The sequence below is a fragment of the Sminthopsis crassicaudata genome, chromosome 6 (genome assembly GCF_048593235.1).
Source record: "Sminthopsis crassicaudata isolate SCR6 chromosome 6, ASM4859323v1, whole genome shotgun sequence".
Lineage (NCBI taxonomy): Eukaryota > Metazoa > Chordata > Mammalia > Dasyuromorphia > Dasyuridae > Sminthopsis > Sminthopsis crassicaudata.
The window spans coordinates 71,452,180-71,472,485 of NC_133622.1; the positions used below are offsets into that span (position 1 = coordinate 71,452,180).

Genomic DNA, 20,306 nt, shown 5'->3' on the forward strand with positions numbered 1-20,306 from the left:
TGTTGAGGACAGAAAGAAGGTGAAGTGAATTTTTAAAAATTTATATATATATATATATATACATACATATATATATAGATAGATATAGATATATAGATATAACTGCATCATATCTAGAAATAGATATATACATATATAAATATCATTTTTTCTATGTTTTCTCTTATTTGATTCTTATAATAACCCTGGAAAGCAGTAAATACTATTGATATTACCATTTTAGAGATATGAAAATGGTAAGAATTGTTAAGTGAAGATTCAAACTCCAATCTCTTCCTCTGTGCTCTCTCTCTTTGCTACAACTACCTAGCTGCCTCTCAAACAAATCTCTAGATGTAATGGTGGTACATATTGGAATGAGATTTGGAAGGAGATCCCCAATTCATAATACAGCAGAAGACTTTTTTTTTTCCTTGTCGAAAAATTCTTTAAATCGTCTCTATATAGTGCTGTGGTTAATCTCCCCACCCCACACAGTAACAGTTCCAGCACAGATTCACACCCCTGTCATTTTTCTCAGTCTGGGCAGATTCTCATCAGTACTTTGTGTTAAACACTTGTTTCCAATGTTTGGGGTGCAAAATAAAAAACTGTACATTGTGTATGAACAAAGATCCAGCAGGAGAAAATGTTTACATAATTTTAGATTTGGTGATTTCTAAAAAAGAATCTTAATACAGTATTTTAGCTTTACCAGCATGGAATCTCAGATTTGCTAGATCACAAGATTTACTGATGGAAGAGTCTTTAGAGGTCATCCAGTTCAGCCCTTCACTTAACTGATGTGAAGGGCCAGAGAGGTTGTGAAGTCCAATTAGGCAAATGAAGTAGCTTGTCCAAGATCACAAAGCTAGTAATTACCGAGTTCTTATCCTATGAATGAAGAAACATGACCAGAGAGATTAAGTGAAGAATATTTATTTTGGCGGTCAGTATAAAACTCAGAAGATGGGAACTCTAGACTTCTAATTCTGTCACTGTGTGACCTTGGATGAAATGTTTAATCCTCATGGGTTTCAATTTCCTCCTTTGTCTCTAATTGATTGTAAACTCTTTGTTTTTCATCTTTCATATCCAGCTCTTTTTAGTTTCTTGCAGAGTATGTATTTAATAGACATTCCTTGAAATGTATGATGATCTATGATCAAAGACATTTCTATCTTTAAGACTGCCCCTTCAAGAGTCCTTCTCTAATCACCCCAGTTGGTTCAAGTTACTATATTCCTCCAACATCATCACTTGCTACTTAGTTTCTATATACATATATACAGTATGTATGCATGTATGTATACATGCACATGTGTATGCAAATATATATATATATATACCACTTCAGTATTTTTGCCAAGAAAATTCTAAATGGGGTCAGAGACAGCTATGGCTGAAAAGATTGCAGGGAAATATATATATATATATATATATATATATATACAGATATATTTGTATATACATCTCTGTACACATATGCACTTATTTATACACATACATGTATGTATAAGTATACACAAACACACACATCTATATACTTTATATATGTAAAAGTGGGGCCTAATTGGTCCCAGAGCCAAGAATTGTTGCTATTGTTAAATTGTGTCCAACTCCTCTGGACCATAATGTCCATGAGGTTTTCTTGAAAGATTCTGGAGTGGTTTACCATTTCCTTCTCCAGGGGATTAAAGCAAACAGAGCCAGGAATATCTCTATTTAAATCCTATCTCTGACACATATTGGCTGTATGACCCTGAATGATGGACTTGTGTTCTCAGAAGTCACTTAACAAGAGGGCAAGTTATTGCAACTCTAGGCAACTATAAGTTACTGAGAAGTTGCCAGCCTGCATTGGTAAAGAGAGGTTCCTCATTCAGAATTTCCCCAAAGCAATCAGAAGTCCGGCCTCTATGTTTTTTTTGTTTATCTAAGAACATATTATATTCCTATAATTTAAGCTGTTGGAGGGCAAGGGCATTCTCACTTTTGAATTCCTAGTATCCAGCACAGTGTCTGACACATAGTAGGTTCCTAACAAATACTTCTTGGTGGATCAAATCTACAATTCTAAATTTTATTAAACGCTTTGTAGTTCAAGAGCCACAAAATAAATCGGGGAAAGTTCAGTTATATGAGCTGAAATCTTCAACATCTTTAAAAGCCAGGCTTATGGGTATTAACTACGGGAAAAACAAAACAAAACAAAACGCCTTATTATTATGAAATGGACTTTAGCACCAAATCATAAGCATTAGGTACAATTCGTTCTTTCAAAAAGTTAGTAGTTGGTTCTCAGCCAGCACAAGCAAAGAGAAGTGGTAGAAATTGATCACAGAGGTGAATGATCACAAAAAGTTACTGAAATGACGATAGCTCACCTTTAATTAGCATTTTTAGGTTTGCACAGACCTTTACATGCATGATCTCATTTGATCTTACTGCGACCTTTTAAGGGGGATGTTACAAGTCTTATTATTTTCATTTTACAGATGATGGCTCACATGCTTACATTGCTACTGTCAGAGGCAAAATTTGAACTACAAGTCTCTCCAGATTCCAAAGCTTTCATCTTTCTGCCTCACACAAAAGCAGTAAGAAACACTTAAAGTTACTGTGCATTAGGTCTTTTTCCAATCTAAAATTCTACGATTTTGCTCAGTAAAATAACAAGAATTAATTTTCCTTAAATTTAATTTTGGTTACATTTAAATTAGTTTACTCTTTCCCTCCCAAAACTTTTTTTTTGGTTGTTAATTCCATTTTGATCATGGATTAGACATCTTATTTTTTCTGGTTGCTGGCAGGGAGCAAGTCTCTTTCTTTCTATTCTCTCCCTCCCACCCGCACCCAAGGGCACGGATTTAGGAGCAAATCCAGCCCCCAACATTTCAGATAACCTTCTCAGGGCCGTTCTGCACATTCTTTCCCAGAGAAAATTCCAAAACTTTTTTTCAACCACATTGGAGGAAGAAAAAAAAAAAAAAAAAAAAAAAAAAACTTGGTTCAACACACAGTCCAGATGGCAAAAACGGAGATTTCTTATTTCGGGGTCTTCCTTCTCCTCCCAGAGCAGCGTACTTACTCGGTGAGCCTTCCTGGTTGGGTTCTAGCCTGCAACTTTCAAGGCAAAAAGAGGCTCGCGTACAAGTCTCTTGCCCCTCGGGGAAGTGGGGAGGAAAGGAAACAGACATCTCGCCATTCCCGGACTACAGATCCCAGAGTGCCTTTCCTGCCTGTCTCTGCTCTGCCCTTGTTGTTGAGCTGAAAGGGCTTTGGCTGAGTTTCAAGGGAAAGTCTTGGCCTCTCTCAGTCCGGACTGGGAGAAACAGCCACCAGGGGCCAAACTTGGGAAAGGGGAGGAGGAAAGAGAGGAAGAGGGAGTGGGAAAAGGCAGGGGGTGGGAGGAAGGAGAGCCAGAAGGGGGAGGGGCGGGGTGGGGGAGCGTGTGTCCAACCTGTCACCAACTCCTAGGCTGGAGCTGGATCTTGGGAGAGAAAGTGGAGGGGCGGGGGAAGAGGAGGAAAAAGGAGGGCTAGGTCTGTGGAATCCACTCCCAAGAGGGGAGCGGAGGGAGGAGAGTCTCGCTCTGCTCTGCGCCGAGCCGCCTGGCCCCCTCCTCACTCTTCCACCTTCTACTGGAGGAGAGAGAAGGGAGGACTCCCCCCCGCCCCCTCCCCAGCCCCAGGGCGGTTCTCCCCCAGCCAATCCCCGCTCCGGGGCCTTGCGGGGCCCCGCGTCCGGACGGTGGAACTTTGGTGGCTTCCCAGTTCCCAGAGCCCCTGCGCTCCCGGCTCGCTCGCGCGCCCTCGCCGAAGGCTTGGGAAGCGGGAGTAGACGAGGGTGCTGCGGAGACAGGGGAACCTGAGGAGGAGGAGGGTGCTTCGGGGCACGTCCGTGTGTGTGAGTGTGTGTGTGAGTGTGAGTGAGTGTGTGCAGGGCTGCCTCTCCAGCAGGGGGTGGAGCGAGTGCGGAGGCCAGGGGCTCGGGCTCCAGCTCCGGGCAGTCTCCGGGAGACGCCAGGCTCGCAGGGGCGGCTGCCAGAGCGGGGCGCGCCCGGGGGCTGCGGCTCGAGGTCGGGCTCCGGCTCGCAGCGCCCCGCGCGTCCCCCGCGCTCGGGCTGCGGGACGGGCTCGGCTGCTGGGCGGCGGCGGCGGCGGCCGAGGCGCGGGAGGGGCGGACTCCGTCGGAGCCTCCTTTCATGTCTGTGTGAGCCGGGAGCGGAGACTGGGGCGGGGGGCGGGGAAGGGAGAGGGAGCGAGGAGGGAGGGAGGGAGCGAGAGAAAGAGAGCGGAGCCCAGGAGGGGGAGTGCGCTCCCCGGCCAGCCCCGGCTCATTCCAGAGCCGCTCCTCTCCGCATCTGCTGAGGAGCCCGCAGAGGCGCCTTCGTCTCCCTCTCCGCTCCCGCCCGCCCGCCCCTCCTCCCGGACCGTCCGAGGAGGCCGGAGCGGCCGGAGGCGTGCGAGGCTCCGGCCCGCCCGGGCTGCTGGCCGCCTCGCCCCCCGTCTCCCCCACCCTCGCAGGACTCGGCGGCGGCCACGGCGGCGGAGCTCGGGACACACTCGCTCACCATGAGCGGCGGCGAAGTGGTCTGCTCGGGATGGCTCCGAAAATCCCCCCCGGAGAAGAAGTTGAAGCGTTACGTAAGTACCGCGCGGGCGCACTACCTGGAGCGGGCTTCGCACCTCGGCGCCTGCCTCTCCTTCCTTCCCCCTCCCGTCCTCCTCCCGGGCCCCGACGGGGCGGGCGGCTGTGTGCGCCCGGCAGCTCCTGCTGCCCACCCTCCCAGGCCCCCTCCCCCTTCTCCGGCCAGACACACGCGCGCACACACTCACAAATTCACGTACTCTCATGCACACTCACACACACGGACGTGAGACTTTCTCCAGCAACTTTCCTCCCTCCCCTTCTGCAGACTACGTCATTTACGACTTCTCGGCGAAAGACCCAGACCCTGGAGTTCTCTGGGAGGAAAGAAAAACGGCTGCTGGGGTTTTTTATTATTCCTGTTCCCAGGGGCTGGAAAGAGATCTTCCTTAGAATATGCGTCTTGAAATCTCACAGTCTGTACTCGCGCATATTAGGATGATGATGCCCCTTACCTCCCCTCTGCCCCTTACAGCAAAAAGCAATTGGAATTCCCTGGGGATTCTCCCTCACCCCCTCCCGCCCTTGCTTTCCTCTGTCTCCATCTCCCCTGTTTTTCTGCTAGGTTCTTCCCCCTCCCTCTCCCCGCCACACCCCTCCCTGCTCTTGGGGGGGTGGGGGGTAGAAGGAAGGAGGATGGGCAATCTTAGGGGGATCGGATCCGGGAACTGCATTTCAAATGTCCAAGGGGCGGGTTATTACCGTGGGACACTTGGTTTGCAGAACCGAGTTGCGGGACCGAGGTGACATTGGAGTTGGGGTGGGTGGGTTGTGTTTTTGTTTTTGCCTGGCCTTCGACGGCGGTTTGCCGAGAGACCAATTAATTTCTTCAGCCGGGGAAGGGCTGGTGTTTCGGGCTCCTATGCGCTGTCAAGTCACGTAGGAGAGGGAGTGCTGATGTCAGACTCGATCACTGAAGGCTTCCTTCCGTGGGCACCGAAGTCGATTAAAAACACTATCCGCGTAATTGATATTGGGGGCTGTTTCCTCACCGAACCTCTAAAGCTTTTGGAAAAGCAGTTCCTTGAAAGAATCAGCTCGACTCCAAGCCGAGATTTGCGTCTTTATTCAGGGAGTTCCAGGATCCTGTTTCCTGGAGCTTTTTTTTTTTTTTTTAACTGATTGATGTCTTTACCACTGCTTCCTGAAAAGGAAAGGGATGACACTTTTGTCTCGGCCACATGCTTTCCTTATAAAAATGTTTCCATAAGTTTTTACTGGTCCTCAGAGACAAGAACTTATTGTGTTGGGCACCTGTGCCTCCTGGTAGATGTTTATCTTTTTTATGATTAAAGGATAGGATTTCAGCTGAAGTTTACTGTTTACTTTACGTAGAATGGTCAAATTGCAGTCTAGCTTAACCTTCCAGGGTCCCACCAGTGAGTTTCTGGTTTCCTTTCTTCCAGAATTGTATTTATTGATAAGAATTAATTAGTGTTTAAAAAAGGTTTGATACTACAAATTCCACCTATTAGCGTAGTGTTACGCTTTCCTTATCTTCAGTTTTGTCTGATTGCCCTAGCAAAGAAATTTGCTTTCACCTAAAATTTAGGGTGTTGAAAGGTCATTTTTTGGGTAGGTAATTAGAAGATTTAGAGCTGAAAGGGGCAGTAGAGGTTTTTTAGTTGAGTCTGTCATCAGGTAGACTTGGAATAGCGAGTAGGAGTGCTGCTGCTTTGAGCCAAGGAGATCTTGATTCCAATCCCACCTCAAACACATACTGGCAAGTCACTCCACCTCTCTCTAGATCCTTTGGTGTTGAACTTAAAAACATGAGGAGCCCTGCCAGCCACATATTGACTTAGAAAATCACACATTAATATTATCTGTAGTGATCTAGGTGCCTGGAGTGCAGTCAAGTCAAATTTAAATCTAGCTTCAGACACTTGGTGTGTGATTCTGAAAGCCCTGAGCAAGTCCCTTAACTCTTTTTGCCTCAGTTTTTTGATCTGCAAAATGAGCGGGAGGAGATGGCAAACTTCTTCAATATCTTTGCCAAGAAAACCCCAAAGTGGGGATCACAAAGACTCAGACAAGCCTGAAAACAACTCAAGAACAAAGTATTGTATTTCCATTAATTTTATTAAATATTTGGCAATTATATTTTAATCAGGTTTGCAGACACTAGGCAGCCACAAGCCTCCTGTTTGATGCCTCTGTTCTGGCTAGACAGCTCTTTAAGGCTGTACGTTGCAAAAAAAGGTGTTGACCTGAATTGGTAGAGGGAATTTACTATACCTGTGGAATTACAGGTCAAGCCCTTTCCACTCCCTTTTAAAGGATGTGATGGGATGGGAAAACTGAAGCTTGGAGAGTGACTCAGGTAGTAAGTTCCAGAGATAGGAAGGTAGTGTAAAGAGCAGCCCATATCATCAAGTATAGATGTAGCCTGACTTTCTTAAGCACTTTGGATGAAAGAAGGGAATTCACTGAAACAGTTACTGTCTGCAGGAGTTTAAATCACTGCTTTGCTTGTCTGGTTAACATGTGTGGCCATCTTGAAATGAGCATTATACCATCGAGGCTCCCTTGAGGACAGAATGCATAGTAGAGAATAAATGGTTCTAGCCTCCAGGGATTACGAGTCTAATACATTATGAACCAGGGGAAAAATTCTCAGCCTTAACAGGCAGCCTTGTATTTGCAGGCCTTTGCAGTAATTCATTCAAATGGGCTGAAAATAATCTCATGAAGTAGGATGGATTTTGTTTTCTTTTTGTCTGGACCTATGATTTCAGCAGCAAAGAGAACTTCTAATGTGGAAACCTTGCTTTGTCATTTATAAAGTTAGAAACTGCCTAAGAGCCAGCCTTGAAAAGGGTGAAGTGACTTGGCCATCCTCATCAAGCTAATCTGCATTACCTGAACTCAGGTCTTCCTGACTCTATTGCTGGCACCAAGGGATAGAGAGACAGCTTGGAGGAGAGAAAGATGAGAAATGGGGTGATCTGTATGAGAACCAGCAGAAGGTCCAGTTTCACTGAACCATAGAATTTGGAAAGGATTGGATTGTCAGGGAGAAAAAACATTTATTAAGCACCATTTATTTACATATTGGGTATTATGCTAAGTGCTTGAGATGCAAAGGTAAAAGATGCCTTTTGTTCTCTAGAAACTCAGTCTAGTGAGGGGGTGAGCCTAGAAGGTAGACTAGGGCAAAGGGCTTTAAATGAAGAAGTTTGTATTTGATTTAGAGATAGTAGGTAGCCTCTGAAATTTAAGGGAGTGCCTTGGACAGGTTTGTGTTTTAGGAATGCCATTGTGGAAACTGTAGAGGGTGGATTCTAACATAGAGGAAGACTTGAAGAAGGGAGACTAATTAGGTAAGAGAGGGTGAGGGTCCGTGGAGATGACAAAGATCAGTGGAGAGAAGGGGTAGATGTGGAGTCGGATCCACAAGACTTGCTTAGCAGCTGATTGGAAAAGAAGGGTGAGAGTGCAAAGAGTGGTTTTCTCCTTTGTTCCTCTCACATATGGTGTATGCTTGTAGTTTTACTAGTTTGTGATGTTCTTGCAGATAGGAGTTGTTTTTTTTTTTCCCTGTCATATTATGTTTGTTGGGGGGAAAAGGAGGTTGAATTGGTGTTAGTTGGCTAATGATTTGTCCCACAAGAACTTGACCTCAGACCTTCTGACTCAAGTCTTGCTACTGACATCACATCATGCTGTCTCTGTGGTGATGGAATGAGCCTGGGCAAATTCTCCAAGACCATATGCACATGAAAATAGGAAAGGAATGGCTTGGAGCCAATAAGTAATCATAACAACTGATATTCACTTAATGCTGAGGCAACCTTGGTCCAATGGATAGAGCACTGGGTTTAGAGTTTAGAAAAATCTGAATTTAAATCTAATCTCAGATATTTCCTAGTTGTGTGATTTGTGAGCTGGGCACTTCACCTCTGCTTGCTTCAGGTTCCCTAATTGTAAAACAGGGATAATAATAGCACCAACTTTCCTCGTGATGATCAAATGAGATATTTGTTAAAAGTACTTATAATACCTGGCTCACAGAAGTTGCTTAATAAGTGCTTATTCCTTCCCCTTTTAAAATTTACAAAGCACTTTGAATATATTATTGAATTTGAATCTCTAAAAAAAATCTGTGAGTTAAATACAACAGATAAGTTTTATTTTATGAATGAAGGTCATAAAGGCTAAGTGACTTCCTTGCTTGTGGTCAGCGAATCCAAGGCCAGCCCAATATCTACTATAGCGTGATGCCTTTTGTGTTTCTTGAATGTAGAGCTTCAGGATTTGGTTGTAGGACACACCAGATAACATGTTCCTTGACCTCAAAGCAGATTATAATTTCCATGGGGAGATGAGAAAGAAATTACTGGATGTAGTAAAGTATAAGACAGGTCAGTATATTTTTAAGCTAGTATGATTTATACACACCAGAATTCAATTTGACATATATTTTTGAAGCATCTATTATGTTCAAGACAGTATAACATTGTTTTTTCATGTTTCTTTTTGTATTTCTTCCCTCTACACACTCTCTCTCTTTCACAATCTCTGTTCACCACACCATTGGTGGGAACCCATTGGTGGGTCTTTCTGTTCTAACTGGTCAACTGGTTTCAGTCACATAGCTACACCATCATAATCTAAGACACCCCCAGACTTGGATAAGGGAAAGAGAGTTTGGTAATAACTGGAGTATAGGCAAAGGCCCAGGCAGACAGACAGGAGACAGAAATGAAGGTTGAAGATACTGGTCAAGGAGACCTTAGGACAATGTAATATAATAGAATGAACACTAAATTTCATTTCTAGCTCTCTCACAGTGGTTCTAACTTTGACTGGGTTGCTTTACTGGGTCTCATTTTCCTCATCTCTACTATGGAGATACTTAATATTTGTGGACAGTTGCATAGTAGATAAGACCGCCAGTTCTGGAGACAGACTCATTTTCCCGAGTTTAAATCCAGTTTCAGACTCTTACCATCTGGGTAACTTTCCTATTTGCCTCAGTTTCCACAGCTGTCTGGATAAGGAAATGATAAATCGCTCCTTTATCTTGGCTGAGAAAATCCCAAATGAAATCCCAAAGTAACTGTATAACAATAATACTTGCATTTTCTATCCAACCAGGTCTCTGTAAACCTTAATTGTCAATTGAAATGTTATCCAGCTTCAAGAAAGAAAATCTATATTAAAAAGTTGGGAGTGTGAAATGATATCAGCTAGGAATTGAAGGGAAAAAAGAAGGTGGATTTATGATAAAGGTTCTGACTAAATATCAAGGGGAACTCCCAATATGGCAGCGGGGGATAACTGGTCTATGACCTAGATAAACCCAAAGTACTTGACGGGTTGCATAGAAGGGTAAGGCTAACTTGTATGAGATGGGGATTTAATGCAAAATGAAGTCATCTTCACTAGGGAGGTAAGGTTGGGAAGGGTCAGGAAAAGTTGTATTCAAATCCTGCTATAAGAACATAGTAACTGTGACTTTGGTTAAATCAAATTACCTTTGTCTGTTTTCTTTTCTATACAAAGGGTACAATACTGAGACATCAGCCAATTTCCCCTCCTCCTACTATTATGTCTGATAATGATGGCTGGCATCTGTATAGCAGTTAGCAAGCTTTAGATTTGTTGTCTGAGGGGCAGTTAGGTGGCGCAGTGGATAGAGCACCAGCCCTGAATTCAGGAGGACCCGAGTTCAAATATGATCTCATACACTTAACTCTTCCTAGCTGTGGGACCCTGAGCAAGTCACTTAACCCCAGCTTCAGGGGGAAAAAAAAAAAAGAAAAAAAAAGATTTGTTGTCTGATTTGATCTTTACAAGTTTTGAGGATTGACAATATGTCAAATATGCAACAAATATGCTACAGACCTTAAAGTACTTATTAAATACTAGCTATTATTATCCACTCTGCCACACTTTCTCAGCTTAAATCTGGCCTTCTTGATATGCCACGGCTGTCATATTAAGTGAATAGAAAGTTGCATTATTCTCAGGTTTGGTCTTGGTGCTTGCCCATCAAAATTGCACCTGATAAAGTGCTTTCTGAACTCCAGAGATGTATTCTTGCATTGATGCAGCACTCATACTTGTCTTTAAGAAAAGGAACATCCTTGCTTTCTGGAAGAAATTGTGGGTAAGCCAGTGCAAGAACAGAAATAGCTTATTTATAATTTTATGCTTTTGACTCTCTCTGGAAAGACAGCTTGGAAGTAAAGGAAAGAATACTGGAGAACACTCTGGATTTGGAGTCCATATATTTGTCACTTACAATTTGCTGCTCCTGTAGTCTTGAACGGTTCAATTCCTGTTTCTTCTAATCCCATTCCCCCTTTTCCACCTCAGTTGTTTTATGTGTAAAATAAATTGATATTTAAGATCCCTTCTTGTTCTACATTCATTCAGTAAGCATTTGTTAAGTTAATGCAGTATGAAGTTGTGCTTCAGTGTCTAGGATTTAGACAAAGAAATCATTCTGCCTGCAAAGAGCTTATATTTTACTGGAGATGAGAGGATAATACAGATACACAGAGAAGCAAATACAGAGATTTTGCAGGAGGGCTTGAGCATTAATGATTTTTTTGGTGGGGGGAGCCAGTAACTTTCATGGCATTAAAAAAAAAAAAAAAAGATGCTCTCACTGAGTTATATTTCTATAGTATATTTAAGCTCCTTAAATATGTTGTGTGTGTGTGTGTGTGTGTGTGTGTGTGTGTTTTAATAGAAGAGAATAATATTAAATTAAGTGAGAGATTTCCCTATATTGAGCAGACTTCCCTTCCCAACCTTCTTTCATTCCTTTGGCTTTGTTTTTTTCTTTAAAAAAAAAATTCCTGTGTTTGCCCAAAGGTCAATGTCTTTTCTCATTTGCCCCATTCTTGGCTTTTCTAAAAAATTAAAAATCTATTCTTTAATATCTCTATTGCTCTTTAACCTATTACTGTTTTCTAACTATGCTGGATTTTAAGTCTCTACTTGTTTTTAATTTTTCTTCTGGTGATACTCACATACAGATTAGCCTTATAAGCGCTTCCTAAGAATGAAAACTTAGCCTTCTCCATAGGAAGGGTCCTCTAGAAAACTTTCCCATGTTATTCTCAGACAATATCAACAGAATCTTCTTCCTTTAGGATTCTGTGTAAAAAGGGGAGGGAATTTAAAGATCTCCTAAAATTAATTAAAAGATCTCCAAACCTCTCATTTTAAATAATAGGAAAGTAAAGCCCCAGAAGGGTATCAGAGGATGCCAGAGGATCTGGATTCCAGTCTCATCTCTGCTTATTTTCTGTTTCTGTGACCAAATATTTCAAAGTAACTTGACTTTCCTTCTCTGCCCCAGTTTTCTCATCTATCAAAGGAGAGAGCTGAACTCAGTAGATATTAAGTTCTTGGTTTCAGCCCTAAATCAGGGAATCCCTGGTTTGTCCAACTTTGGCCTTATCAGAGTCATAATTCAAAGGTAGGTCTCCTGGCTGCAGACGAGTGAGTTTTCTGGTGCGTCCAAGTGCATCCTTTTCATCACATTATTCTGTTTGACAGTGTGCATGATGCTTTGAACAGGTCTTTAAATTCTCAATAAGGTAATATTTAAGATTGAAACTCAGTGGTTGGTCCTGGCCCAGATTGGGACCCTTTCCACCTGCAGAGGAGTCTTCCTGTATATCTTGCCATAAAGTCCAGACACCAGGTTTGGGCTCCTTCCTTGTACCAACCGTCAGCTCTTAGGCAGGTGTGTGCTCACAGGGGGGGAATTCACTTCTGGCTCCACAGCCTAACGACCTGCTCACTGACAGTTGGCCCCCGGAATGGGGTCCAAGCCACTTCTTGGGGTTTATATTGGGCACCCAGCTTGGCTTCTGTCTGCATAGCAGCTGTCAAATTTGTCTGAGCCCAGGGAGTATGCCTGAAAACAGAAATATCCTGCTGGGGGGCCGGGGCACATGTCTGACACCTGGTGCCTGACCACATACCAGCCCCGCATAGGTTTAAGAAGGATCCTTGGACTCCCTCTGCACTGTCTGTTTGAAGCCTCTGGTCTGGGTGCCAGTGAGGGGATGTCTGGGTCTCCATTTTATTCTCTTTCCTAAAGAGCTTCAAACTTGATTTTGCCATTAGCAGTCAAGAGATTCTTTAACCCTCCGTTGGAATTGATGTGAATTGTACAAGTGAATTATTAATTAAAAAGTACTATTTTAAGACTCACTGAGCCTTAAGTCAGAGCCCCTGGAAGAGACCGTAGAAACCATGCAGTCTGAGCTTACTTTACTCTCCAGGAAACTGAAACCATCAGGAAGCAGTCCGTGTTAATTTATATTAGTATCACAGTTGTCCTATTTCCTCTTTACTTTGCAGTGATTTATCTGCTTCTTAGATTAAATACTGAAATTGGGGTCAGGAAAATGTGGATTTGAATCTAGTCTCTGACACTCAATAGCTGTGTGATTTGGGCCAAGTCGCTTAACCTCCAAGCCTCAACTTCCCTATTTGGACAGTGGTCATGGTGTAATTATGCCTGAATCAGGAAGATTTGAATTCACATCCTGCCTCAGACATTTATTAGCTCCTAGTTGCTTAATTTCCATCTCCCTCAATGTGCTCATCTATAAAATGGGGGAAATAATACTCAGAATTGTTGTGAGGATCAAATAAGATAATACTTTTAAAGTTCTTAGCACAGTGCCTGGCACATAGGAAGCACTATATAAATGTTAGCTATTATTATTGTTATTAAAGAGCTTTGCAAACATAAAAGCCTATAAGACTTTTTTTGGGAGGGGACGGGGAGGATCAGACTATATTCTGGTTCCTGAGACTGAGGATAAATTACCCAAAATCTCATGTAAAATTTGCCACATTCTTTCATCTGAAAGTTGGCATTTTGGAGATCATGGACTAAATTTTGCAAGTTTTCTTAGTTTGGTGTGGTATTTGCAGAGCCAGGACTGTTGTTTTAGTAATTTTTCTTTTAAGGCTATTTTTCTCCAATAAAAATAGCATTCATGATACAGCAGGTTTTTTGTTGGGCTTTATCAATTAAGTTGTTTCTGAACATTTGATTGGTTGGGTGGTTGTGTTAGTTGAGTATTGAAAATAGTAATTAAATTTACAATATTTTAATTTGATGAAATTCTGGGAAACTCCTATCTCTTAGTGGTTGTGCCAGTAGGGACTGTTATAAGCATACTTGGGTAATACAGCTGACAGCTGAAATGATGTTTTCAGTGTGTGTTTTGCCACAAGAGGTTTCTGGAAGGGACACTTAAAGAATAAACTAACCTAAAGTATTTTTTGAAGCTGAAATGAAAAAAAAAACAATTGAAATTCACTCTAATAATTCATATTTCTACAGTGTTTGGTTTGCAGGGCAAAAAAAAATTTTATTTTTATCACTGAAACACCATGAGGTAAGGGGTAATATTATTCCCATTTTGCAGATGAGGAAACTGAGCCTTAGAAGTGAATTCATTCATCCCAAAGTCATTGTCAGAAAATATTTATGGAATTCATATCAAGTGTGCTGGAGATAGAAAGATTAAAAATTCAGACAGCCTCTGCCTGGCTTAATGGAGAGAGGGACCCAACCTCAGAGTCAGACACATGGTAATTCTGTGATCATGGCCAAGTTATTTATTCTTTCAGGTTCCCCTGAAACTCCACTCTCTCTCTACCTACCCTTATCCCCCAACTGTCCAAGATCGAATATTTTTTTTTCCCCCTTGAGGCTGGGGTTAAGTGACTTGCCCAGAGTCATACAGCTAGGAAGTGTTGTGTCTGAAATCAGATTTGAACTCTGGTCCTCCTGAATTCAGGGCTGGTGCTCTATCCACTGCGCCACCTAGCTGCCCCAAGATCGAATATTTTTTAACAGTATTTTGTTTTTCTAAATACATGCAAAGATTATTTTCAGTATTCATCTTTGCAAAACCTGTATTCTGAATTTTTCTTGCTCTCTTCCCCCCTCCCCAAGACAGTAAGCAGTTCAATATGAGCATATTTCCATATTCATAAGACTGCAAATTAACAGATGAGTTAAGCTCTCTCTGTATTGGTAGTTCTCCCTATCAAAGGTCCAGCCCAAGACATACATCTCAAATATGAGGCACCACCATCAATATATTTATATTTATTTTCATTTTTTTTAAAGGAATCTGATGCTTTTAGTCACGTATTTCTAACATGTAAGGCTACAACTCCACCACTGCCAAAAAGCAATTTAACCTTGATGGGCCTCGGTTTTCACCATTTGTTAAGGGTGTAGACTGAATGATCACAGGTTCAAATTTCTATTATTTTGTATTGCAGTATTGCCAGTTTTCCTTGTTGGCTTCTGCTGTAACTTTTATGAGATGCTGAAGACACTTGAGATTTAAAACTGGAGAAACCTGGTGTTATTTGGATACTTGGATAATCTGTGATGTAGTAGAAACCCAGCAGATACTTAATTGAAGTAATTTTGGGGGACCCACAATAACAGTAGCATTTACAGATTAACAATTATATTGCCTTTTAATGTTTACAAAGGGCTTTGCTAATAATTATCTCAGTTTGTCTTCATAACCACCTGGGAGATAGGTTCCTGTTGTTATCCCCAATTTACTGATGAGAAAATAGAGGTTAAGTGATTTGCCCACCTAGAAATCCAGGCCTTAGTCCAGCCCCCCTCACTTTGTTTAGCTATTTATGCAAAGATTAAGTCCTTGCCTTGAATTAGGAGGGCAGCCAGGTGGCGCTGTGGCTGGAGAATTAAGTCTAGAGTTCAAAGACCTGTGTTCAAATTTAGCGGTAGATACCACCTGACCTGAGCAAATCACTTAATCCTGTTTATCTCCATTTCCTTATCAGTAAAAAGAGCTGGAGAAGGAAATGGCAAACTACACCATTATTATTTTTTTTCCCAAGAAAACCCCAAATAGGGTCACAAAGAGACACAACTGAACAACAGCAATCTAGTTAAATGAGGCATAAAAACATGAAAATTTAAGTAATATAGGAATTGAATAACAGTTGGAAACAGCCAAGGGAGTGTATGGTCAATTGCTAAGGGGACTTTAAAGCTGTCCATCATGACTGTTGTATTTGATCCACCTTAACTATCTTTTACAACTCATAGGTTCCCCTCCCCCCAGGCAACTGGGGTTAAGTGACTTGCCCAAGGTCACTTAGCCAGGAAGTGTTAAGTGTCTGATTTGAACTCTGGTCCTCCTGACTTCATGACTAGTGCTCTATCCACTGGTACCACCTGGCTTCTCCAACTTCCTATATTCTTTCAAGGCAAGTGCTGCCTCCTACAGGAAGCCTTCTCTGATTCTTTCTTGTTAACTTAATTAATTATGCTTAGTTATACTAAATGGTCTGAAATAATCATGTTTATACTTAGGGAAAAGCGGTTTCCTTGAGGCTGACTGATTAAAAATGATACACATTGCGTGTGTGTAGGATTGGATTGAATAGAATTATTTGAGGCTGAATTGAACTCCTTTCATGGAGGGTTTTTGGTGGGGATGATCAAGATAGAGAGAATGATAGTACAATTACAGAAATAGTGTTTAGAGCCCAGAGTTTGAGTTTTGAAGACTTCTGTTTCTCAACTCCTAGTCTGGGTTAACTTTTGGTCATTCATTTAACCTCAGTTTCATTATTAGTAGATTGTAAGGCAGAGGGACTTTTCTCTCTAGATAGTTTCTTTTAGCTCTAAATCTTATAATCTTGTGAAATTAGGTAAATCAGAAAGAATAGGAGTCATTCCTTTTTTTGTTTATTTGTTTGTTTCCTAGATATATTAAATTTGAAAGTAATGTTGTATAGACAGTTGCAACTATGGGATCAGAGTTACCCATTTTCATTCTCATGGTCATTGTTTTTTAAAACCTGTTTCTTTTTTTGTGCTAAGGTTGAACATCAATTGAAAGGCAGTCCTGTCAGGAGTCTGTGTATCTGCCCTGACCTCTTGGTCTAGGTTGAAACTTGACACCAAGTGAATTTTCTGTATCAAATTGGGAAGGGATAATAATAATTAAAAAAAGGTCAAACAAGCAAAAACAAAATAAACCTTGTTTGGTCACCTGGGCTATGAGAATTCTGAAGGATTTGTTGGGCTTAAATTTTCTCCATGCCTGTTTTTTAACCAAATAATTCATTTGGGCGAAGCTGTTAGTTGACAAGGGGAGGGGGGGATGTAGTGTGTTGTGGAGTCAGAATAAAGGAGGCTTTGATTCGTCTCTTCTGAGTTTAATCCAGGAAGGACCAGGGCTGGCTGCCCTGTGTGGCTGGTGTCTTATTCTGGACTTTGGAAGCCATTTTAGCCTGATTGCAAATGTCGGTTAGGGAAGAATGAGAGTACCACAGGACTGCATTAAGATACTTTGAGCTGTTTGTTAGAAGGCTATAGTCAGTTTCAGCTCTCCTGGTTCACATCCACCAAGTTTAGGTCAAACTGTACTTGGCTGTTTGACCTTGGACAGGGCCAAATTTCTGTGTGCCTCAATTCTTAGTTTACCTCATCATTGCAACTAAGTATTTGTCCAGCCAACCTTTTTAATAACCATCTCCTACTATTCCCTCCCACCACACACATTAAGAAATAGACAATTATACTTGCTCCTTTTTTGTTTGTTTGTGTATTGGTGGATAAGTAGGGTTAACTGGCTTCCTCTTATCACTAGAGATCTTCAGCTATAATGGTAATAGACGATTATATTTGCTACTTTGACTCTTCCTCTTATTAACAGAGATCTTCAGCTATAACTGTACTGCCTTTATTTCCTCCCATTTATAAATAAAGGGATGAGCTGTTCGTGTTTTCCTGTAAAATTGTATCTCTTTTGTATAGACCTCTGCTTGTATGTGTGGTCTTTAAAGAGAGGAATGCTTTAGTCTTGGCTGTGTATCCTTACCTTGTTGATTTTTAAATTTTATTTTCAGAAAAATGAAGGTGTTGGTGTTTCCTAAGCTTTCTTCCAGTTCTAAATAATCCTATGAAATTATAGAAGTCAGAAGGATGGAAATGAATAGGCTTTTGGTTATTATTATTTTTTTTTTATTGAGTTTAAGGTGGATGGTAAGTGAAATGAAATGCTTAATGATGAGAATAGCCTAAATTTCCTTTAGGTTTGCAAAGCATATTCCTTAGCAGCCTTAAGTGATCAAAAATTTCATATAGATAAGTATATATGCATGTAGTCATATGTATTCTAATGCAAGACTAGCTGATTTAAGAAATTATGAAAAAAGTTTACAACAAACCAAAATGTTTGTTCAAACATTTTATAAGTTCAAATGTAATATTATAGTTTCAATGTGGACCAGTAACCTACAGTGTACTGAAAAAGGGACTATGGATCTCCCTTAATTTGTGTGGATTTTTCCCCATTAGGAGTTTTCTGTTCAAAGATAGGGAAAAAGGAAAAACAAACAATTGTTGTTTCCAAAATTTAAGACAAAACTCTTGCTGAATGCATACTATTGTAAGATTATAGTTTCCACAGAAGCTCTTACTCTCCCCCCCCCCCCCAAAAAAAAAAGAAGCTGACTGTTGCAGTAAAATACATGTTGGGTTGTTATCTCCTCTACATTAATTCTTGAACCCTTCTGATTACGACTTGTAACTGCCAAGCCCTGTTCTGCAGTATTATCTATAACAAAAATTTTCCACGTGGTGTTGGCTAGTAGAGCAGTAGCAGGCGTACAGTTCAGAAGGAATCTAAATCTCAAAGGAATGACACTTCTTGAGAAACGTGAGTTGCTACATGAAAATATGGCATTTCTGTTATTCCTTGTTTTCTTTTGCTAAGTTGTTTCTGCTTGGGAAATTCCTTTTTATCTCAAGAAGTAGGTTTCTTCCTTTCTTATGAACAGTAAAGAGAAGGGTAATGCTTATGTTGTTTGAGTTTTAAAGTTGTTTTTTTCTGAACTCATTTGACCTAGGTGCATCCTGTGTTATGATTTTTTAAAAATAGTGCCCCTAAAGGGAGAAAAAAACAGTCACATTGTTTTGTGGATTAAAAACAATATTTTGTAGGGCCAAAGAGTTATTATCAGTGTAAAAATCTAGGTCTTTTTGAAAGGGGAAAAAAAATACACTTTTATTCTCTTCATTGTTTTGCTTTTTCCTTCATTTATTTATTTTTCCTTTGCCACCACTGCTGCAGTTAAAATATTTGGAAACTTTTTTCTTGATACATTGTTCTTTTTACCAAAAACAAATAAACAAAAAAACACAGAAATTCCACTTTCAGTTTCAGGAAAAATGTGTCAATTCTGATGTTGAATGGTTCATTTGGATGTTAACTTGCTTGAATAGAAGATGTGATTGGGAAGGTTAAAAATATTGAGATTTGGTTTAAGAAAATTATTTCTCTAGCAAATGAAAGTGTGATTGCTTAATCTAAATTTGGAGTTTTAGAAGTAAACTAGTTTTTCTTTCATTTCCTCCCTTTTTCCTCCTTCCCTTCCTTTCCTCTGTTCCTTCCCTCCTTCCTTCTTTTCTTTTTCCCCTTCCTTTTTCTCTTTCTTTCTTTCTTTCTTCCTTTTTCTCTTTCTTTCTTTCTTTCTTTCTTTCTTTCTTTCTTTCTTTCTTTCTTTCTTTCTTTCTTTCTTTCTTTCTTTCTTTCTTTCTTTCTTTCTTTCTTTCTTCCTTTCTTTCTTCTTTCTTTCTTTCTTTCTTTCTTTCTTTCTTTCTTTCTTTCTTTCTTTCTTTCTTTCTTTCTTTCTTTCTTTCTTTCTCTCCTTTCTTTCTTTCTTTCTTTCTTTCTTTCTTTCTTTCTTTCTTTCTTTCTTTCTTTCTTTCTTTCTTTCTTTCTTTCTTTCTTTCTTTCTTTCTTTCTTTCTTTCTCTCCTTTCTTTCTTCTCTCTCTCTCTCTCTCTCTCTCTCTCTCTCTCTCTCTCTCTCTCTCTCTCTCTCTCTCTCTCTCTCTCTCTCTCTTCCCTCCTGTATGTACCTAATTACTTATATATGGTCTATACCATTAAAATGTAAGCTTATTGAGGACAGCTCTGCTCTTGTCTTTCATCATATCCACAATAAGTAGGGTAATAAGAGAGCTTAATAAACATTTATTGACTGATGGATAATTTTCGGGGGCAGAATCTTATCTTTCATGGCCCCTCTTTTCCACTTTTTCCCCCTTCTTTTTAGGATCAGAGATCTAGAAGTTGAATTGCCTTAGATCATCTTCCAATCCCCTTATTTTCCACATGAGAAAATTAAGATGCAAGGAGTTCAAGTGACTTTTCCAAAGTCACACAGATAGTAATTGGGAGAGTTAGAATTTGAACTCCAGCGCTCTGATGCCAAGTTCAGTTCCCATTCCATTTCCTCAGCATTGTCAAATAATGGTTCTTCTACTGCTTCTAAACCTAGATACAAAATGAGACTTAGTTCTCTGTTTCTTGGGCATATCAGTAATAATCACTATGAGGTTGGAATGCATTCTTCCCACAATGTAAATTCTCTATTTCCCGAAAGACAGTTTTAAGTTACTACTGTATCAGGAAATGTGGTTGAGCTACTTTCAGACTCTTAGAGCTCCTCCCTTAGATGACTACCTGATTAAAGAATTAAGTGCCTGCCATGCTGGGTCAGCATAAATCCAGGGCACATTTCCATCCATGGCTCTTCCAGAGCAGTAGTAAAGATTAAAGCTGTTGGGATAGAAGGGGTTTGGGGGAAAGATGGCCATATTATATGGCCATCTGAT

General features: G+C 40.8%; 1 protein-coding gene across 6 annotated transcripts in view; it reads left to right on the plus strand.

Annotated features, from left to right (window-relative positions):
* The first annotated feature begins 4,214 nt into the window (after nt 1-4,214).
* GAB1 (GRB2 associated binding protein 1) overlaps nt 4,215-20,306 on the plus strand; it is a 162,541-nt gene continuing 146,449 nt past the window's right edge. Inside the window, exon 1 of one of the 6 annotated variants that reach the window (XM_074274464.1) lies at nt 4,215-4,628. In XM_074274464.1, coding sequence (XP_074130565.1) covers nt 4,557-4,628 — 72 coding nt within the window. In that variant the 5' untranslated portion in view covers nt 4,215-4,556. Of the gene's footprint in view, nt 4,629-18,257; nt 18,345-20,306 lie in introns of those variants that run through there. The other 5 variants (XM_074274466.1, XM_074274468.1, XM_074274469.1 and 2 more) reach the window with 5 other exon arrangements.